Source organism: Ptiloglossa arizonensis, chromosome 9 (assembly GCF_051014685.1).
Source record: "Ptiloglossa arizonensis isolate GNS036 chromosome 9, iyPtiAriz1_principal, whole genome shotgun sequence".
Lineage (NCBI taxonomy): Eukaryota > Metazoa > Arthropoda > Insecta > Hymenoptera > Colletidae > Ptiloglossa > Ptiloglossa arizonensis.
In genome coordinates, this window is record NC_135056.1 from 16,516,893 (window position 1) to 16,540,484 (window position 23,592).

The window sequence follows — 23,592 nt, forward strand, 5'->3', positions numbered from 1 at the left end:
GAGGATGTTAAAAGTTCGAAATTTGATCGGTTTCGCTCTCTAAAATTTCAATAATTTCACAGGTTTCAAGGAATTGTAAACTCGCCCCGTTTATCACGGATAAAAATAATTACCAAAGAGAGGATGTTAAAAGTTCGAAATTTGATCGGTTTCGCTCTCTAAAATTTCAATAATTTCACAGGTTTCAAGGAATTGTAAATTCGCATCGTTCATAACGGATAAAAATAGTTACGAAAGAAACAAAAGTGCATAGAACGAAACATTTATACCTCTTTTTAAACTTTCCTATCGTATTTGCGGTAAATAACATAGGTTCGCAATTCCTCGAAACCTGTGAAATTATCAATACATTAAATATCGGAGCTGACCAAATTTTCGCTACTTTTTAACGAGCTTCTTTGTATGCCCTGCAGATGAAAATTAATGAAAATTGGGCGAGTGCGCGAAAATAGACGGAAATGCAACACGATACTCGTCGATGTCTCTTATACCTACCTTCGTATTATCGCGATACGTTTTGAATACTAATGAACGGATGCATTCAGTGCAACGTTTCGTTTATCGAAATAGCAATTTTTTACGAGAACTCGGAATCGTTGGAAAGTGGTAACCCACGTGCGATCGCGAGCCAATTAATTATACGTTATTGCGCGACGCGTGACTCAATCGTTCGAAACAAGAAAAATATAAAATTTCCCAAAAGGGAATTACATCGTACGAAGATAAAACTTTATATTATCCGAACGTTTCGATAACTCGAAGGTTATTATTATTCGTACGTATTTTCATCCACCGTGTGTCTCGATTAAAATCGAAACGTCGAATATGTGAAAATATTTTTTACAATTTCGTTCGTTACGTTCAATAAAGGGCATATTTGTATCAATACCTTTGGAACCTTTGAAGCTAAATTCCGACCGTGACGATTCTCTACGAAATTTACCGTGTACGTATAATAACAAGACCGAAGCGGAAATTGACCGTGGTGACTAATTACAGAAATAAACCAGGAGATAATTAGCGAGCTGGAAAGAGGTGAGAAGTTATCGATGCACCGGTTTTTCCACGGTTGTTCTTTCATTTCCGCGAATAATACTTTTATCGGACAATTCAAATTTGTTCAATCGTGTTTCTTGGTAAAAAAAGGGGTAGCGTACCCGGGACAAACTCCCCGCGTCGACTTTCTCGAAAACGTGTGACTCGTATGACAAAAAAGATATCACTTTTTGTTCCCGATTTATTTTTAAACGCTTTGTTGATCCTGTTTCGGAACATTCTGTGCAACACACTCGCGCGTTTTCAATTAGTATACGCCAGCGTAATATGGTCTCCGTAGCGGGTCAAATATCGAATTTTATTAAAAACGGTTCAACCTAAATTCCCACGCTCGACGATCTTCAAATTAGGTTACGTCGCACGTAGCAGCGGGAAACAATTATTATAATAATCTACCTTCTCTTTTTTTTTTTAAACAATCAACCACCGAACGAATCGTCAGCACCCCTTTTCGAATCTCTAGAACACCTTTCGTCGAGTAATAACACAAATTGCAACCGTAACGTATTTCTCGTCTATTTCGCATTTGTTAAGAATTCGTACGATCGTTGCACGTATCTCTTTATCTCCCACGAGATAACAATTAAACGAGTAAACGTACTTTTGAAAATAACTATATTTTCTTCTTATTGCTGTCATCTGGTGAACATGTTACTTGACCGACATGCGCGTTGTTGCAACCCTCTTCCACCCTCGACGCTTTCGCCCCTGCGTGCGGTTTCCGCTCGATCGATATATGTGTCTTGGCCTGGGACTTTCCAAGATTATCCAAGCTGGTAAATCAACGAGCCAGGATCAAGTGCCAGGTGCAGAAAGTTTCGTCGATGGTGTCGCGAGGAACTCGATGATCGATTAGGGGAAAAACGAGAAATCGAGGAACCAAGGGGTCGCTGGATTCGACCACGCGACACCTCTTGCGTTTCATGATACTCTGGTCCTTGAAAATTCCCCAAAATTCTCGGGGACTTTGTAACCTCGGGTATCTGGGAATCGAACGTTTCGCGTAGAGAAAATCTCTAGGTTATCAGTCTATAGTAAACGTAAGTAGTATACGAGATGACTCTGGAGGATGGGATGAAATTGAAGAATAATTTTCTTAAGGACACCTTTCGTCCAAAGACACGCGTTCACGTTTCAAGGTTAAGTAACAGAACGATCCGTCGATGTCACCATTTTGGATGCCATTCCAAACTGTTGATCATAGATCACGATCTGTAGAAGTGTCTACCCTCTGGGATCCATCACCAGAGATTTTATCGCGGAATAATTACACCTTTCGTTTTGTTTCAATCATCGAGAATGGACAGGGAGAATTCTTGACTTCAGTTTTCAGCGATTGTAAATTCACTCTTGGGTCTTTTTTATTTTTTTACTAAAGTTTAGTAGACTTAGTATCTTTTCTGTTTGCGAAAAGAGATTCTGAACGAGGAGGGAGTCACCAGGAAGGGTTGTCTACGTTTTTATAAAATTCTGGGTCTCTCGTTCACGATGACGATCATTTTGTGTCTCCGAAGTAACAAATGTAATGTTATCTCTAAAACTCTACGAGAGAAAAGTTCGGAGAAGGATCTTCTGAAAAAGAATACTCTGGTAAATGAGAAGCTCGTAAAGCTAAGATCCAGGAGAAACGATACTCTCATGGTTGCTGGAGTCACCTTGAAGGTATCCACCTACGACAACGCCTCCCGCCATGGTCCGGCTAACTCCTACACCCGGTGGCAGGCGACACGGTTTCCGGTTGTGCGCATCTTCCGCCTTACAGCAGGTGACTACCCCTACCATCGGTTGCTCTCGAACACAAACGCGCTACGGGGATGTGGCATAAAGTAGTAGCTCGTCCACCATAGGCAGAGCACCTACACCCCCTCACCTGCGGTCTAGAGGGTGAGCTCGAACCGAATGCCTCTGCGCCTGATCCGGGGAACGTTTATATATCGGAGCAACACCTACTCCCGATGCCAGAGATCAACGAAGCGGTCGTTGGTGTGTTCACCGCCTCTCGTTCGACGGATCACCGGTCTCTAGTCCTCATCTTGGCCATCGACTAGAGACGAACAACCACGAAACCTAATCGCGGTGAACGCAGACATCGACCGTTTACCGTTTAGAAGCGAAAGCTTCTTTGGGGAACCGGAACAACTAACGCTCAAGGAGTGACCGATTTTGGCCAACAGGTGGTTCGTCGGACAAATACAGGTAACGAGATTTTTTAAGTCGATAAATCTACCAAGATTCCTTTTTCCTATCCGTTGGAAACGAGCGAGATACAGAGAGAATCGAACCGATCAAGATTTTGCGACGCGGAGTTACGATCGAAGTGAGCTATTCGTACAAAGTTCGATCGGGGATCGTAGACGTTCCACGTAAATAACGAAGTTTCTCACCGAACCGTTCGAAGTATCGTCGTTTTTCGTTTGTTCGATTCGTTGGAAAGGAGGAGCAAAATTTCGTAACAATTGTACCGTTAACGTTCTCGATCGCGAAACGAGGAACTTAAAGTGTACAATCGGAGATCGCGGGTCTCCGAGACGACACGAGCAGGTGTCTCCAGCCTCACGGATAGACTGTCGGCCATCTTTTTAAGCTCGCGCGAACTGGTTCTCGATGGATTTGTCGATCTTTAACGACGATAATATCGATAAGATTGTCTGTGTCGTAACAGTCTTCGTTGTACTTTGATTTCCGAACATGTTGACAGTGCTCGATCGAGGGAAATGGACCAAAGTGTAGTTTTCACCTTCGAGATGAACTTGCGTTGCTTCTACGACTGTCTCGTATACTGGATCATAAAAATGACGTTCGATGCTGTCTTGACAATGATGTCTACGAATAAGAACCATTTGGCCGTTGGATTTTCAGATTACGTCATGATGTGTTGTTTGTTTTGCATCTGCACCGTAAATTGCATAGTAATCTGAAAGTGGTTGTGAAACTTGTACGTTAGAAACACTTGAAACCGTACAGGGACAAATATTTGACGAATTTAAGGGCGTGAACGGAAAGGACGAAGCATATGGTTTTAAATGAACATCCGGATCGAGTTATCAAGATTCTTGGACACCTTCTCTCAGATCACATTGTAGTTTGACACTCGCTTTCCGAGACGATACGAAATACCACGAGCAGAAGTTGTATTTACGTTTGATCGTCGAATGTAACGGAATAAGTTCGAGTTCGAGTTCGAGTTCGTGAATTGTATTTCATATCGTAACGTACGTAATCAACAACACGAATCATGATTATTCTCTCTGTATTGAGGTTCATTTTCTCTATAACGTGGATAATATTACGTCTGCGTAGATATTTCGAAGAGAAGGTACACGCCGCAGAAGTGAGTTCAAAGAAGGAAGAATAGTACGATATGTTTTTTTTTGTTCCTTTTTTCTTTCTTTTTTTTGGTCGACAAACCTAGATTATAAATAATTCCGCGCGCTGCCAACGCGAACGTTCAAAATTGCGAGTTCGTCGCGAATAAACAAAGCAGCCCGCGGGCGTCGACTTCTGCTCGAAACGCGTTGCTCTATTTTTAATAAGAATCGTCCGAGTAAAAATTCGCAAACGTAAGAGAACAATATTTTTCGTCCAAAGATGACCCCTCGATGCGATATTCCTCGTTAAGAAACGTTCTGAAAATGCTTGTGAAATCTGTGATGGAACGATGAAACTGTGATGTTTCGAGTCGAGCGCTGAACTCACCTAATCAAGTGAATACCAACCAAACGCATTGCGCTGGTACACGTGCAAGGTAAAGTATATTTTTGATAATTATCGATAACAAAATTGGAACTTTTCTTTCGCAAAAAAATTCACGAGTCTCTTACAAAACCACCCGCGAAGTAAACAAAGGGAAATGGCAATCCAGAAACAAAAGAAGAAATATTGGAAGAAAGTATGTACTAATCTATGGAGAATGAAGAAATATATGTCTATATACAGAAAATATTTTACGAATGTTGAAGTAACTGTTACTAGTGTTGTTTCAAATATATCGGTGTTCGATGTTACCGCCCCTGAGAATCCGGAAATGGTCTATTTTGCTCGATTACAAATAATAATGATACAAGTTTCCAATAGAATTAATAAATGATCATCGAGAGCAATATATATTTGAAATTGAAGTTCGTGGAAAAATTTCGAAGCTTCGAAACGGATTATCGAAATTAAAAATTAAAACGAAACACGTTCGGGTGAAATTTCGAAACTTTTTCTCTTCAATTTCTTTCCGACAGAACTTTGAAAATTCTCAGCGATTAATTGAACGAAATAAAACGAACGAGAACATTTTCTTTCCTACAAAAAATAAGAAACGATCGAAATAACATTTCGTTCCGAGGTGTCGAACATGAATCCTTCGATTGTTCCCGAGTCTAGTCACGCTCGAACGTTTCGAGTTGTAATTGTATGCATGTACTTGCGTCGCTCGTGTAATTCTTATCCTCTGTACGTACAAGTAGCGTATAATTTCGATGTTTGTTCGACGAGCTTCTCCCGAAACGAGGGTACGGGTTCGCGAGACACCGATCACGTGGAAATTAATATCTTTCGAAACATTCTTCATTTAGGGATATTGGGCGACACGCAAACAATTGTAACGACCGATAGCACGAGAGAGTATTTATTTTTCGAATATAAAGTGGCGTGCGAGTATAACTACACGACAGAAAATCGTGTATGAAATCTATTTAGAATGGAAACCCTAACCGAAGGATTTATCGTAGAATAGATAAATGTTCACGTGTTCGAGCATTAAGTAGTACAATAAGTATGGTACAATAAGTAGTTACTTCTGCCGCGGTCAATTGTTGTCCATCGTGGCTACGTAAAAGAACATACTTTTCCGTAGCAACAATAGACGTCTCCTTGGAGACGCAATGGACCAATATATTATCTGGTGCGCTCTTCTCTTCTTTTTTTATCTTATCTGTCGTTCGGTGAATTCACACCTTCTCCGAAGTGGAGACGAACAGAATTATTATCCAGATGAAATACCGAACAAAAGACGCAAACGTCTTCGTTCACGAGCTCGATGAAAATCAGATCCTCGAATTGAACGACAATCCGTACTTGTAACATTGTACGGTGTATCTGGTCATGATTGATAATTCGAAGAACACTTCACTGTTCCTTCTCTGCTTCGAAGTAGGTACTTTCATTGTAGTTATTCGATTCAATATGTTTGTAATCTTCAACATGGGATGGTAATGGGCACGGATATCAAGATTCCTAATATTCGGTACAACGTACGCGAGATATCGCGACGTATGTACGTATTATCGTATAAGAACAACCATTGTATTTATTTATGCGTGGCTAGTATACACGTCGACTATAATTATAAATTACTTACATATATATGTAAGTAATATATATGTAAGAGATATATATATATATGTATATGTATAGCACAGTATTTATCGTATTTCGGTGGAAAGTATAGAAATATAAAACGATGTATCGTTGCCGTTAAAAATATTTCGATGTTAACAAATATTTAATGTCGTGGACCGTAATCTCGTGAAAACCTAATCGTACGATAACTATTTGCCATCGGTTGCGCGTAATCGGCGCCATGTTTCTCGAAATTGTTTTCAAATGGAGGCCGAGCGATTCGTTGGCAGTTCAGGAAAGTGAGAAATTATGTTTCTCGACGAATTCACAATTTTCGACGCAGAATTACAAAATTGAAGCTAGAGAAATTCAAACGGCGTATGAAAATTTCTGTCTCGATGTTGACCACTTTCAAGGAGAATGATCGATGTAATAAATGTTATAAATGTAATCGATGTATCAGCAAACTCGACGTTCAATAAACGTGACCATGTAAACTATTTTATTATTGTTTCATTACCACTCCGTAACATTCCTACCAGTTGTTCTCTACCGCGAAGATATCAATCGTTTGTTTTCACCTATGTCTTCTCGCGTAATTTACACTCCATATTTGCAAATTATTTTCCCATCAATAACGCACAATGTACATTAAAGAGTTCACGGCCCAAACGAGCGACTCGAAATTCGTTCGAAAGCGCATACATTTCGAAATAAACTTTTCATCCTTTCATAAACACGCGTACCCGATTTATTTTCAAATGCATTTGTCTCGCGGACGCTGTCTTTGACGTAATTTCGTTAATTTTAATTTTCGACGTTCCTCGAGCCATAAAACCATCCTGAATTATTCTACCGTGAATTACGAATCAACTTTTTCACCTTCTGTGAAAGGTTTAGAAATAATATCTTTCTTTCGAGCCAGTCTTCCACTTTGGACGATAAGTAGGCCATAACAGAGAGAGAAGAAGATATACATATATATAGAGAGAGAGAGAGAAAAAAATAAAAATGCAAAATAAACCATCCCGTGTCTGCTACGACAAACTAAACAGTTTGAATGCACGAACAGTCCGTGCTTCGACGAAACAAACAGTTCGATGGTTGACGTCTTGTTCGTATCGCCGATTAACTAATCTGCGAAAGGGTTAGGCTAGTCGCTTATTGAAGGCAGAGTGACGCAGCTTTGCATAGCATACCGCGCATTGAAACGCAGTTTCCGCTTCAATTGTCGGCTCGCATACGTTTTATTGATTTTCACTGCGCTTTGAATTATCCTTACACAAGGACGTATCACGATAATTGCTTCGATCAACGGAAGAGATCGAAGTTAAATCCCGAGAGGCGAAATGATCAAATGGACGTATCCTTTCGTTTGTCTAGAACCCTGATAAGAACAATATCGCAATGAGAATTTTTCGAGGACGATCAACCACGTTGTACACAAATGTTCACGCACCGTGTGAAACCTGTTCGAAATTACTTCCTCGTGTCGACGCGAACCGAGAAGTCCTTTTCCACTTTGTAACTGGAAGTTCCGTTATCGAGAAGCAGTCAAAGTTTGCACACGCGTGTGCATACCGCAGATACGTGTTTCACGCGGCTGTGTGCAACCACCCGGTTGGCCGATTGAGATATAAACAGCATTCATGGAGAGTCCCAACAACGAACGTTAATTGCTCGTATCTCGATAATGAAGCCGCGGATCGCAAAACGAAAAAGGTATCGTCGCATTTGTATCGGCGCGAGAAATTCATCGAAGAGAGACAGAAAAAAGTCGTCACGTTTCGAAGAATATCGGCCTGAGAATTTTTCGAGAACGATCAACCACGTTGTACACAAATGTTCACGCACCGTGTGAAACCTGTTCGAAATTACTTCCTCGTGTCGACGCGAACCGAGAAGTCCTTTTCCACTTTGTAACTGGAAGTTCCGTTATCGAGAAGCAGTCAAAGTTTGCACACGCGTGTGCATACCGCAGATACGTGTTTCACGCGGCTGTGTGCAACCACCCGGTTGGCCGATTGAGATATAAACAGCATTCATGGAGAGTCCCAACAACGAACGTTAATTGCTCGTATCTCGATAATGAAGCCGCGGATCGCAAAACGAAAAAGGTATCGTCGCATTTGTATCGGCGCGAGAAATTCATCGAAGAGAGACAGAAAAAAGTCGTCACGTTTCGAAGAATATCGGCCTGAGAATTTTTCGAGAACGATCAACCACGTTGTACACAAATGTTCACGCACCGTGTGAAACCTGTTCGAAATTACTTCCTCGTGTCGACGCGAACCGAGAAGTCCTTTTCCACTTTGTAACTGGAAGTTCCGTTATCGAGAAGCAGTCAAAGTTTGCACACGCGTGTGCATACCGCAGATACGTGTTTCACGCGGCTGTGTGCAACCACCCGATTGGCCGATTGAGATATAAATAGCATTCATGGAGAGTCCCAACAACGAACGTTAATTGCTCGTATCTCGATAATGAAGCCGCGGATCGCAAAACGAAAAAGGTATCGTCGATTTATATCGGCGCGAGAAATTCATCGAAAAGAGACGGAAAGAGATACCGCGTATGGTATCGTTTGGTAAAATATACGGGGAAATAATGATCGTTCGTCGAAACCGGGACCGTTTCGGTAATTTAATAATCGAAATTTTAAATACTCGAATGCCACGAATAAAACTCTGAACGTTTATCGCGCACTGAAGTATACACGTGCTATGTATACCGTGAATACTCGATTATACGAAAGGTGTTTAAATTATATTTAAAATATACGGTATACTCGGATCGTTGAAGGGTTCTAGGTTGCGAGTGACGAAAAATTCGAGGACCGAAATCGGTTTTGAAAATTCCACGTGAGCGATGTAATGACTCGATCAACGTGTCCGACAGTTTCTGATTATTTCTACTTGCATTGTGCATCGAAACATCGGCCGTGATACGATATTATATACACGGCGTTCGTTGCGCCGACAACTACTGGATAATGGATCGATTTCGAACAGATAGAAGAGAAACGGTTTTTCGCGCTGCATTTTTCCCGTCCGAGTGCGTACAGCGTTTAACAATTGATCCGACTGTACAACAGCACGCCGCCGGCATCCCAACGAGAAAAGCGCAACGCTCGTCACGAAGCACGAGAAACGTTCGTTTAATTCGGATCTAATGGTTGATTTCCACCAGAGCGCAAGGGACACGTCAACGTTCAAGCGACATCATCGCTGAACGGAAAATTATAACATTGTTTCCGACGCATCTATTTGCAGCAGAGAAGACATTACGCTCGATTTGCAACGTACATTCTGCCAGCATCGAGAAGCTTTACACAACTTTCTAGAACACACAATTTAGGATCGCACGAAGTAACGGAAGAAAGGAGTTCGTGATACTTTGAACGAATTTATCGAAATAGGACAAAGTTACATATTCATTGAGAGAAACAATCTTACTAATAGATTTACATCGTACAATGATTCTCAAACACCTATTGAAGAATATGGATCTTATAGATACTGGATAGGTAAAGAAAATGGGAGCGAAACAGGAAAAGAAAGTTACTCGTGTTAGTCGAAATATGTTTATCGAAACGTATCAGAGTTACATTCCTATAACAGTACTTCCTACTGTTACAAAAGTTGTCCGAGTTTCAATATTCTATTAATTCGTACCGACTGACAAACTATTAGAAATACGCAGCCGATTAGCTCGCTATTACTCGCAACGACACACGATCGTTCGTCGGGAGTAATACCGATTACCAGGTCTCACCACGCGGAGGTTGCTGCGAGCGGAGACCCGGAGAGAGATAGATGGAATCGTAGTTCCATCGATCTCCCTCGACGAGCGATACAAACGAAGTTACTAAACCGAGAAGATGGAAGGAATCAAAGTTCCTTCGATCTCCTCGTTTAGTTCTGCCAAGGAATTACGTGGTCGAGCGAAACGAGGCAAAATTGGGAAGGACGCGACGCGAACCGTGTAGTTGGTCCTACTAGGTCGGTCCCGTTTCCCCTCGGTGGGTCCGATTCCATAGAAAACGAGCGACGCCATCCACTCCGTAGAGGAGTGCCCCGTTTCTCCCAACTCCGGTGCCAGCCGCTAAGCGTGGACCTGACTCACGAGAGATTCACCAGGAGAGGGTCTTATTCCGGAGGCTTCCACAGGGACCGGCAAAAATGCCTGCTCCTGTGTTCGCAACGTGTCCTCTCTGGAAGCGGACGCACCGGAAGGGATGGCGATCGACCGTTCGGACCAACTACACGACCGGTCACTTGCTCATTCAAGAAGCAGCGGTGACCGGGACGAGGAACGAGGAAGCGAGCAAAATTAAGCTAGAGATTGGACAATTGCTCGGCAGATCCCAGATATTTGTACACGTTGTCCTTAGAACTAACTTATTCTAAGCTCAACTAAAGATCCCACGATGGTTGCGACGAAAGAGTCCTCTTCGTTCTTCGTTCTTCGTTCTTCGTTCTTCGTTCTTCGTTCTTCGTTCTACGGTGTGCCTACCTAAGAAAAACCTAAAGTCAAGGCACGATAGAAAATAGAAACAAAGAAAATAAACGAAGCAGTGACAAAAAAAATAGACATGGAAACACAAGTACAAATTATAATCGGAGAACGAATAAAATAAATTAAACAAAGAAAAAACTGAAAAAAAAGAAAATAGGATTATGAGAGCAGCGGTCAGTACCGGTTACCGAGAGGGCAACCGTTGTCCATGGCCGTCCTCGGAGGGTCCAGGTACCTAAATTGAAGAGCTCCGTCCACCTCGAAGGCTCCCCGTGGAATGAAATTTCCTCAACTGGGGGGCTCCTTGTATACCCTCCGCAAGGTTACTTACCCCTACTTCGATTGTCTTTGTTCGATCTAACCGAATATTTGAACAAATTGTTGGCTTTTTAGCCATTATTTGTACTAGAACATTGTTAATAATTGTTCAAACAATGGTCCTACGACGGTTCTTAATAATTATGATAAACAAACATCAAGATATTGCGAAATTTGCGATGGCGAACGGTTTCGGTGAATGTTTGTTCATTTCCGCGATTGTTACCAACATTTACGCATGTTCTCAATATTGATCGAAATGTGCATCTTATTTATACATTATAAATGATTTATTTACTTATAGAAATTGATTTTGATCGAGATTCGAAGTAAAGACATGTTTCTTAAAGGTTTAAAGCATGGAAACTAGTAATTGTCTACTAGATACATTAATTTAACATTTGTTTAATTCTTATAATTTGTACAATACACGTAGAAGTTGTATTCTTTGGTTAAATGTGTCGAAATTCATTTAATCACTTTTCTAAATAGAAAAATCATCGCGATGATCGATAATCGATACGTGTAGCCTTGACAATGTCGGTTGGACCTGAATGAAAAATTCCATCGCGAACGAAAAATACTTCAACGAAATGATATTTTAAGTCATTATTTATACTTGGACATTGTTAATAATTGTTTAAACTACGAGCCTACGACGGTTGTTAATAAGTATGATAAATAAACATCAAGATATTGCGAAATCAGCGAAGGCGAACGATTTTAGTGAATGTTCGTTCCTAAACGCGATTGTTATTAACAGTTACACATATTCCGAATATTAATCTGCATAAATGAATAAATAAGATGTGTATCTTAAGAATTAATATTTGGAATATGCGTAAATGTTAATAACAATTGCATTTAGGAACGAACATTCACCGAAATCGTTCGCTTTTGCAAATTTCGCATATCTTGATGTTTATTTATCATAATTAATATTAATCGTCGTAGGACCATAGGTTAAACAATTATTAACAATGTCCAAGTATAAATAATAAGTTAAAATATCATTTCGAAGAAGTATTTTGCGATGAAACTTTTCATTGAGGTCCAACCGACATTGTCAAGGCTACACATATCGATTATCGATTCACAAGTGTTCATCGCGATGATTTTTCTATCTAGAAAAGCGATTGATTCAATTTCGGCGCTTTTCAGTAAAAAATACAATTTATACGCGTATTGTGTTAATTATAAGAATTAAACAAATTTTAAATTAATGTATCTAATGAACAATCGTTACTTTCCATGCTTTGAAACTTTACGAAACACGTTTTTACTTCGAATCTCGATCAAAATCAATTTCTATAAGTTACTTAATCATTTGTAATGCATAAATAAGATGCACATTGTTCGATTAATACTGAGAACATGCGTAAATGTTGGTAACAATCGCGGAAATGAACAAACATTCACCGAAACCGTTCACCTTCGCAGATTTTATAATATCTCGATGTTTATTTATCATAATTATTAACAACCGTCGTGGTACCATAGTTTAAACAATTATTAACAATGTTCTAGTACAAATAATGGCTAAAAAGCCAACAATTTGTTCAAATATTCGGTTAGATCGAACAATGACAATCGAAGTAGGGGTAAGTAACCTTGCGGAGGGTATACAAGGAGCCCCCCAGTTGAGGAAATTTCATTCCACGGGGAGCCTTCGAGGTGGAAGGAGCTCTTCGTTTTAGGTACCTGGACCCTCCGAGGACGGCCATGGACAACGGTTGCCCTCTTGGTAACCGGTACTGACCGCTGCTCTCATAATCCTATTTTCTTTTTTTCATTTTTTTCTTTCTTTAATTTATTTTATTCGTTCTCCGATTATAATTTGTACTTGTGTTTCCATGTTTATTTTTTTGTCACTGCTTCGTTTATTTTCTTTGTTTCTATTTTCTATCGTGCCTTGACTGTAGGTTTTTCATAGGTAGGCACATCGTAGAACGAAAAACGAAGAACGAAGAACGAAGTACGAAGAGCGAAGAACGAAGAACGAAGAACGAAGAGCGAAGAACGAAGAACGATGAGGACTCTTTCGTCGCAACCACCGTGGGATCTTTAGTTGAGCTTAGAATAAGTTAGTTTTAAGGACACCGTGTACAAATATCTGGGATCTGCCGAGCAATTATCCAATCTCTAGCTTATTTTGCTCGCTTCCTCGTTCCTCGTCCCGGTCACCGCTGCTTCTTGAATGAGCAAGTGACCGGCCGTGTAGTTGGTCCGAACGGTCGATCGCCGTCCCTTCCGGTGCGTCCGCTTCCAGAGAGGACACGTTGCGAACGCAGGAGCAGGCATTTTTGCCGGTCCCTGTGGAAGCCTCCGGAATAAGACCCTCTCCTGGTGAATCTCTCGTGAGTCAGGTCCACGCTTAGCGGCTGGCACCGGAGTTGGGAGAAACGGGGCACTCCTCTACGGAGTGGATGGCGTCGCTCGTTTTCTCGGGAATCGGACCCACCGAGGGGAAACGGGACCGACCTAGTAGGACCAACTACACGGTTCGCGTCGCGTCCTTCCCAATTTTGCCTCGTTTCGCTCGACTACGTAATTCCTTGGCAGAACTAAACGAGGAGATCGAAGGAACTTTGATTCCTTCCATCTTCTCGGTTTAGTAACTTCGTTTGTATCGCTCGTCGAGGGAGATCGATGGAACTACGATTCCATCTATCTCTCTCCGGGTCTCCGCTCGCAGCAACCTCCGCGTGGTGAGACCTGGTAATCGGTATTACTCCCGACGAACGATCGTGTGTCGTTGCGAGTAATAGCGAGCTGATCGGCTGCGTATTTCTAATAGTTTGTCAGTCGGTACGAATTAATAGAATATTGAAACTCGGACAACTTTTGTAACGCGTAGGAAGTACTGTTATAGGAATGTAACTCTGATACGTTTCGATAAACATATTTCGATTAACACGAGTAACTTTCTTTTCCTGTTTCGCTCCCATTTCCTTTATCTATCCTATATCTATAAGATACGTATTGCTAAGTAGGTGTCTAGGAATACATGACACTTGAAAAATTTATCTTGCACAGCAGACCAATCTGTGTGATCATTGATCCATGGTAGAATAATTTCTTAAGACTTAAAAAAAAATCCTAGTCCGAGAATTTGTGTACGACACAAATCTCGTAAAACTATTCGTAACATTGGGTTTTTTAAACGAATATGTAACTTTGTTATACTTCAATAAATTCGTTTCAAGTCTCATGAACCTTTCGTGCGTTTCTAAATTATAGAACAATGGATAATGTATTAAACTTCGAAGTGTTAATCGATTCATCTTCCGTTTGAATATACGGTATCGGAAAGAGATCTAAAAGATGTGTCTTGAGGAATTGTAGTATAGAATTAAGGTATTTGAAACCTTAAAAATATATCTAGTTCAATATACCTGCTGTGGTACCTTGCTAAAATATTCCGAGTTGTATCTGTCTCACGTATCTAGAATCTTTCGAGTTACTTTCGATGTACTTGTCACATTAATTGTGGAATGTGACAGTGGGTGGTGTCGATTATTAGTATATATTTCGGGACTCTCGATATAGTTAAGATCATAGACGAAATATAGAAACGAGGTTCCTACATTTACTACCTTTACCGACTTCCTTTGGGTCGAATATGGTTCGTAGAATCACCGTGGTTAAACATAGAGCACGCTGCGAAACCAGTGGCTTTTCACGAGGTCGGTACTTCAGTACGTGCGTCGCGACGTTTGCGAGATCCGTGACATCGATAAGTTTCAGAACGGATGCTGCAACTCCACCCTTGGAAATACTGCGTTCCGTTTCAACGAGTGATCGTAGACGGTGAAACCAATTGGAATTGTACCGCGTGAAGCTACGAGGTGCGAAAGTAATCTCTCATCGGTAAATAGATCAGGATGCATCGAACTGCACTCTGTTCCACGGAGGTTGAGGTTCGCGAGTCATACGCGAAGTCGTATGATAATTATTTCGCTGGTGGTGGGACGACATAATTGAATTACAAGGTCGTCAAAGTACATCAGCGATATAAAGGAACATTCGAGGCGAAGAAGAGTGTTAAACCAGTTGAAAGCAGTGCTGCGACATGATCGCCTTATTAATTCCGTTCTTCACAGGTCGGTAAGCCAATCTTCCATTTAGCCGTCTTTATCGTCAATCTCTCTAAATCGGGCCAGGAACCACTTATGCGAACGATAATTCATAACTAATTACAAATTATAACTTGGTAATTCTCGTTACGTTTGATCCGAGCTGCTCCAAAGAATCGTACAATTACCCGGTTAAACGAGTTAATTAATATACTTCCAAGTCGTTCCAACTGTTCGTCGCGTTGTACCCGTACACAGTGTTTCCTAATATTCTTCTTCCTAACGATCTGACGCGTGATTGACCGCACGGGGAGTCTAGCCACTCGATCGTTTCGATTATTTTCTCAATTTGTGCTTCGGTTCGATCTGAATCTTCGTCGATACGTGATTCTTTTCGATGGTTTCAATCGTTGCTTGGACGTTCGCTGAGAGTCGCGAATTTCTACGTTTCTTTCAGCCACTCTCTTCGACGAGACTCAGTGGCACTACGGGCCGGAGTTCGTCTTCGACGTGGAGTCGAATCTGACGACGATACCTCTTCACCACGACGGGGTTCACAGCATCAACTACATGGTCATGAACCTGTTCTGTCGACCGCAACCGCCCAACCGACTCTACTGTCACGTGGACAACTGCAAGCAACAGAACACGGACCTGACCAACGACAACAGGGTCGACGTGACCGAAAACGAGAAGAACTATTTGTGCTACGAGGGTCCGTTCGAGATCCACTTCAACGAATACGGTGCGGAGTACCTGGTCGTGAGCGAGCGTATCGCCACCGCGAATCTCAACGATCTGAAGCTGATCGCGGAGCGTTTCAGCATCGGCGCGGATCTCAACGGATTGCCAGACGGGAATTTCGACACCTCGGAGAACACGACCATCGGACGTTGCGCCGTCAACATTGGTATCAATCACATACCGTCGAAAGAGACGAAGAACAAGATGAAGAGGTACCGTTACGAGCTGGAATCGTTGCCACGGTTGAACAAAGTACCCGGCGAGTCGTTGATTATCCAGAAGACGATCAATCTGAACAATTGTAGCCATTACGCACCCTTCTACTTCGGTACATACGGGAAGAACGTCGTCGTCGAGCCTGACCTCAATTCGCATTTAGTGAGCACTTCAATATGGAAATCCGATTCTTGCGAAGTAACGAAGAAACGTGTACGAAAGTTTCGATGATTGTCGCGCGCGCCGATAACCGGGTCCTGCCTGTATTATCAACGGTGGAAAGTCGGCGTGGGTCACCGGGGACCCGGTTACCGGCCACGAGTCCACCGTGTTTCGACAATCAACTTGTATCGAACGTGGATAATCCGGTTCGGTTATTTCTGGATTCGATGGTGTTCCACGAGCTGGAACGAGAGAGAAATTTTTGTAATCGATCGTTTTTGAACATTTGCGAACTTTGTAACGTTTTCACGTACCGTTCGATCCACGAATGCTTCGCAAGAGTCGTTTCAAGGGGGTTCGATCTTTACTCGCGACCGATCCTTACGTTCTATTTACAGGAGAGTTCGAGCAGTCGTATCTACGTATCGGACTTCCAGTTCGTCTCGTCGATGTCCAGACACGGAACGATGGGTTCGGATAAAATGAAGAATCTCGTTGTTATCAACCAGTACATAAGTCTCTCGCTGCGGGACATTCGACCCGCTAAACAGGAACTGGTCTCGAAGATTCTCGTCCCGACGAAAACCAGCATCGAAGCCAATTCGATTAAAATGAATCTCGGCGAGGAGGTGCACGCCGAATAGAGGAGTTCGCGATGGATCTACCCTGGAAACCGAGGATTCCATCGGCACGGAACGATAGATGGACGTAAAATAGAGAAAACCATCTATGTAGAATATTTGCACGACAATAAAAACGAGAACCGAGGGGCCACCGATCCCCAGTGTCCGGTCGTTGTTGATTTTCTATTAAAATTTACGTATTCGGGGGGTGGACACGTTGTAATTATTGAAACGGGGGACGCGTTAGATAAATTTCTTTTTATTTAAATTACGGTTACATTAAATTACATCTACGGTGACCCACGAACGCGTTCGTGTTGCGCGCGCTGAACATCGTGCGCGCACACGTTCCTGGTTCAGCGATCATTGTAAGTTTAAATTGATTGACGTGATCGATTCCTGATGAATCGTGTTCTCAGCGTACAGTCGATAATACACCGCTCTTTTGCAAAATTCTTTTTTCCTTCACTTCTTTTTTTTTCGTTTTTTTTTTTTGTTCTTTTCTTTTCTCTTTCCTTCCATCGCGATTCCGTTTAACGGAGTACAAGCGAGTTCTCTATCCTCGTGACTAAACCTTACATCTAGGTGTGCAGATTGCAAACGGCCCTCGGTAAAATTCAAACGACGCGCGGCGTCGATACTCGCGATGATTTCGTGCAAATCGTGGACCAGAGTATTCCACGACGTCCCGCGACGAGTACCTTCGGCGTCTACGCGCTTCGATTCGATCCTCCACCGACTCAGGACGCACGGAATGTCGATTCGCGTCCTGACTGAATAAAGAAAAAAATTCAAAACTCGATATACGAATCGTGTTATTATCGCCCTGTGGAATGGATCACGCGAGGCTACATTTTCAGCGTCACGTGGATCGAAAAGATCGAGAGGAATTCCTCGACGCGTTCCGCTTCTCCGCCAGACGCGCGAAATTTGTTCTTAACGTGTTCCTGGGAATGCTCCGAGTAAATTTTCACCAGAGATGGACCTTGTTCCACGTGAATGTCTCTCCTCGATCGATCCTCTATCCTTTAGTTTTCGTGACTCGTTGATCAACGATTTAGTCTCGATTCGATTGACACGCGACTGTACACGATAAATGTGCACCGAACTCTGTTCCGCTCGAGAACCGTTTTACAATTACACGTAAACGACGCGTCGAGTCTACCATGCATTCGAATGATTCGATAACTCGATCGTACGGATTTTAGCGAATGATTCGATCTTTCGTTCGAACGTTTCGAATCTCGTCGAGTGATCGCTGCGATCGAGTAACGCCTCGAATTGATTCGAGTGGTTCGATCACTCGTGATTCGAAGACACGGTCGATAATTCGGAGAGTCGAATATTTCGAATTAAAAACTCGAGCGATCGAGTAGTTCGATCGTTCGAAACGTATCGAACACTTGAATACTTGAGTAGCTCGATCGTTCGAAACGTATCGAACACTTGAATACTTGAGTAGCTCGATCGTTCGAAACGTATCGAACACTTGAATACTTGAGTAGCTCGATTCTACCGAATACTGGAACTTTCTTCGTCGACTCGAATAATTGTATCGCGCACGGTTCGTACTCTGCACGAATTTCGAATATGTTTTCAACGATGTTCTCTAACGCTTCCTACTCTACTGTAGTGCATATTTATCGAAACGCGTTAACGCGTAAAATTCTCTGAAAAATTGCACACGATCTCGCATACAACGTGTCGCTTCACTCGGTAATGCTAACGTACGGCCATGAGAAACAATTCGTTCTTTAAAAATCACTCGCACCTCCGGCTAGGCTCGCGCAATTGAAACGCGTACGACCAAGAGGAACCAGCATACTGTTTTACATTCAGATTGTACGAAAAAAAGAAAAATAATAATAAAATTGTACCGCAACGTATGCATTCGCGCGCCCCCGGTATCGTTAAGCGCGTAAGTACTAGGTTCCGTTCGAATGGATCGTTAAATATTGCGTAAACATCCAATTGACGATTGCGTTCGATATTTATAATGGCACGATTACAATGATCTTTGTGCGTTTATTTCGCATCGTTGCTCGCTGCATCGACGTACAATCGCTCGGTTAAACGATTCGCGAATTACCGGTACCGGTTTAACCCATTCGAATCGTTCGAACTGAGCTTCGAGAGGCCTCAAAACCGTAATTCTACCGCGTAAAAACGTTCTTCTAGCTCTACATCGGCGATGAGCGCACAGTTTCGAGATCACGCGTGCGATAAAGTTAGCAGGATATTTTAAAATTTTCGTACGCGTTGCCCGAGTGGCGTTCAAACACGACACGAATGGGTTAAAACAGTTCCACATAGTTAGAGATTTATTGTAAAAGTAATATCCAAATACACCTACCATTTCGCTCTTGCTTTCTAACAATTGTATACTTTAAAACGCATCGAAACGTCGATATAAAATTCCGCGATTCGAGCGGGATTTAAAATTAAACATTCGCAAAGTGTGTTCGTTTAGATAAAGTAACGTCGCGCGAAATTGACACGAAACGCGCAACAGTGTACGTGGCTCGTTGTTTTTTTTTTTTTTTTTAATTTTCTTTATTTTCGGTTATTCGAACGAGTTCGTTCAAACGTTCGACCCGTCGTTTTGCATTTGCGTTCGAGCTCGATCGAACGAAACAATCGATCGAAGACTTTGTCATTGTAAAAGTATGACGGTTTCTCACGCTCGTAGTATCAAATACGTGTATATATTTCAAGTATATATATATATATATATATTTATATATTTATATAGATTTATGATTTATAATGTAACAATCTGAAAGCCACGTATATCCGGTATACGCGAATTATTTTCGTTTCGAGGAGGTTGATGATACGTGCGTCCGATCGACCACGATGATCGAATATCGGTCGAATTTTACGAGTCTCGGTGTACACGGTGTGTAACAGACACGCTTGAATAATAATTCAAATCTCTTTCTCTCTTTCTCACTCTCTCGCTATCTCTTTCTCTCGCTATCTCTCTCTCTTTCTCTCTCGGTACTTGGATACACGATTGCGCGTCGCTCCGATCTTCTTCATTGACTATAGTCTCCCTTTACCATCGACAGAGCGAGTTCGTTAGAAAATCGATCTATACAAATCTATAGGGGATCGCGCGCGTCAATGAACGCGGAGAACGGGACAGGGATATGATCGCGGATACATCGGAGCAGAAGGATTATCTCTATCGCGCGATACTCGACTCGACACGACCGACCACCGATAAAGAAGCGATCTTCGTCGAGAGATCCTCGCGTGGAAAAGAAGTGCTACGTTAAACCTAAACGCCCCGACACGCTCGTCGTCGATCCTCGTACGATCGATCACGATCGTCGCTCACGGCCACATGGACGTTCTTCGAACATCGCTATCAAGATCTACGCGTTGTCCAACACCGACCGTACCGTGCAAGGACTCGTTCAAGTCTCGATAAAATTGCTCTAGGCCTCGAACTAGATCGTTGGATCGCCATTCGCGAAGAAAAAGAAAGATCGTCCCTCGGGTTAGGAATTACGAGTGTATCGGACGTTCTCCGGTCTTCTCGAAGGATTGATGCAAAAAAAAATTACCAGTCCGTGTTCTAAATACTGACTCCTCCTCACCCGTGGACTCGATCTTTCTTTTTGCTCGCGGACACTGAACGCACGGTGTATCGTCGTCCGTGATTCGTTTCGTGATGATCGATTTCGTTTTTCTTTTTTCTCTATCGCTCTTTCTTTCTTTCTTTCCCTATCGCTCTTTCTTTCTCTCTCTCTCTCTCTCTCTCTGGTTTCATTTTGGAAAACAAGCTACCCTAACCTAGGTATATACAATTATTACGTTCGCAGGAGAGACACGGTGTACAGCGACAACCGCGACCCGGTCGACTGTTCTCGCGCGCAGCGACGACGACGACGACGACGACGACGACGACGACGCGTTGTGAACACGTTCGCGCGTCATTATTGGCCGTTGTTCACGTTGTTCTGTTGCTTAACGGAGTCCATGTTCGGTATGTAATCCATCGCCATCAGACAGGCGAACACCGTCATCACCATCTTCGGTTTCACCTCGGTGATGTCCTCCGGCAGCGCGTAAACGCGCGCGCCGCATTTACGGGCCAAGGATATCGCGTACTTCGCGTTGTCCAGGTTCTCCTGTAAACGTAACGACAGACATCGATTAGTCACGGCGTTGCGACGATCGGTTACGCGGAACGTTACTTTCGTCGTGGTTTCGAGGCCGTACCGACGCCACGGGGTTTCGATTTCGTACCGCGAATCGCGTTTGGAAATGCGTACGCCGAGTTACCTGTTGCATCGATGCGCTTGGGATGTTCGAGTGGCGTATGATCGTTCGCACGGTCGAGCATTGAAGTCTCGTTGCTCAAATACTCGGGGTATCTTTATTCGAGTAATTGCTACTCGGAACGTTTTCAATTCTCGAACAATCGAGTACCGAATTGTTCGAATAGTGGAATACTGGGTTGTTTTACTACTCGAATAATCGAGTCGTCGAGTATTTTGATACTCGAGTATTTTGCTACTCGAATATCGAGTCGTCGAGTATTTTACTACTCGAGTATTTTGCTACTCGAATATTTTGCTACTCGAATATCGAGTCGTCGAGTATTTTGCTACTCGAGTATTTTGCTACTCGAATATCGAGTCGTCGAGTATTTTGCTACTCGAATATTTTACTACTCGAGTATCGAGTCCTCGAATATTTGGCTATTTGAATATTCGAATACATAACTATTCGACTACAGGCTACTCGACTATTCGACTACTCGACTACTCGACTACTCGACTACTCGACTACTCGAATATTTAAATACTGGAACAATTGACCACTCGAATATTTAAGTACCGGGACAGTTGACTGCTCGAATATTTAAGCACCGAGACAATTGCCTACTCGAATATCGGACCACTCGAACATCTTCGCGACCAAATCGTTCGAATACTCGACGAGTATCGTCACGAAAATCGATAAAACAGCGAACCCTCGAAACTCTCCAACGAAACCCGTCAACGATCTCACCTCCTCGGCGCCACCCTCCTTAACCAGCTCGTAGTTGACCGTGCCCGGTTTGATGGCGTCGATCAGATCGATCACCACCTTTCCATCGGATATCGACGAATCCTGGAATCCCTTGATGCTACTGGTCTTTCCCGCGGCCTGTAATTTCGAGTTCACCCACTGTACGATCTCCTTCTCGACCAGGGTGCTTCCCTGTGTACCCGCCAGGGACGTCAGGATCGACAACGTGTACGATCTCATCAGCTGCCAGATCAACGCCAACGTCAACGTCGCGTTCCCGTCGTTCAGGTCCTGGCCGGCGATACCGACCAACGAGAAGTTCATCGTTTTGCCAAGCTCCACCGCGTAATTGCAATTCTCCAATTTCTGCATGAACTTCCGCAGCTTGGTGAACTTTTTGTGAACCCTGTTCCAGTTCACTGTCCCCGGTTTGATGATGTCGTACAGCTGGAAGATCACCAGACCGTCGGCCAGGTCCGAGTAGAGCCAATTAACGTGCGGCATCACGCCCATCGAGTTCATCCAATTACGGTACGTCTTTTCCTCTCGGGTCTCCTCCAACGACTCCAGACCCTCGATGTTGCTCTCAGGTTTGTCCAGGCCCGGATAGTTATTGAACATATTGGCAACGAACGCGAGATTCAACTTGTATATGCCGTTTACCACGTCGCTGGGCGTTACGAAGCTACGACAGCCCAATTTGGCCGCCTGCTGGAGCATAATCTCGGCTCGCGAGGTATGGTTGGGCTCCATTAACGCCTCGAGAGTTACGCCGGCGGTGTGCGGTGCAATTTGCTTGATAAGATAGGTGTAGATCTCGGAATCGGTGATGTCCGATTGGAAGTTGTTGCATCGTCTCGCGATACCGGCGTTCTCCAGGTGATGGTTCACCCATCTCAAGAGTATCGACTCGGGCGACAGTTTCAACAGGTCCTCGATGCGTTCACCGGCCTGTAGCAGGGTGGCAAGGCCTGGACAATTCTCAAGAGTGATTTGATTGAACAGACCGATCCTGATGATCTGCCACAGCAGACCGAGGACCAAGTGAGGAGACCCCTTCGTCAGATCGTGAGCGTCGATGTTCACTATGTTGCAACCGATCGCCTGAGCGGACGACAATGCTAGAGTCAGATTCTCGTGTTTCTTGTAAAGCGTTAGATTCTTCTTGTTGATCGTTCTCTCGTCGATCGTGTCCGGGCAAGAGTGATTGATTATTTTACTGGAACGGGAAAACGTCCGTTAGGTGATTACTAGACAGAAGGCTGGCTCGAATAGAAGGGACACCTCGCGAGTCTTTGCGTGTTAGAGAATATATAGAATCGCGCAGTTAGGAAGAGGTTACCAAGTGGTTGGCAAGTTGTTTTATTATTATCGAACGATCGAGTGACAAAACTGCTCTTCTTCGATCCTAACTTCATCCTCGAGTTGGACTTTATTCGAGGCTTCAACTTTCTTCTTTAAAGAGGTAGACAATTTTAAAAAACATCGTTACCATCTATCGTTATCATCTTGTGAGTGAAGATTCT

The 23,592-nt window shown here is 43.0% G+C and overlaps 2 protein-coding genes and 1 long non-coding RNA gene across 3 annotated transcripts in view; 2 read left to right on the forward strand and 1 right to left on the reverse strand.

Moving 5' to 3' along the window:
- The first annotated feature begins 3,034 nt into the window (after positions 1–3,034).
- Positions 3,035–6,884, forward strand: LOC143151450 (uncharacterized). Its single transcript, XR_012993333.1, has 2 exons — positions 3,035–3,252; positions 3,755–6,884. It is a non-coding gene; the product is annotated as an uncharacterized LOC143151450 (long non-coding RNA).
- An 8,292-nt stretch (positions 6,885–15,176) lies between these two features.
- Positions 15,177–17,205, forward strand: LOC143150888 (uncharacterized). The gene is made up of 3 exons (XM_076319442.1): positions 15,177–15,323; positions 15,754–16,418; positions 16,817–17,205. The coding sequence occupies exons 1-3, from the start codon at positions 15,293–15,295 to the stop codon at positions 17,060–17,062; spliced, it is 942 nt and encodes a 313-aa protein (XP_076175557.1). The 5' UTR covers positions 15,177–15,292; the 3' UTR covers positions 17,063–17,205.
- A 75-nt stretch (positions 17,206–17,280) lies between these two features.
- The window catches only part of Fim (plastin-2 fimbrin), a 56,110-nt gene continuing 49,798 nt past the window's right edge, over positions 17,281–23,592 (reverse strand). The window contains exons 3-4 of the mRNA XM_076319441.1: positions 22,067–23,285; positions 17,281–21,180 (exon numbers count right to left, since the gene is read on the reverse strand). Of these exons, the coding sequence (XP_076175556.1) occupies positions 20,986–21,180; positions 22,067–23,285 (1,414 nt within the window). The 3' untranslated portion in view covers positions 17,281–20,985. The remainder of the gene's footprint in view (positions 21,181–22,066; positions 23,286–23,592) is intronic.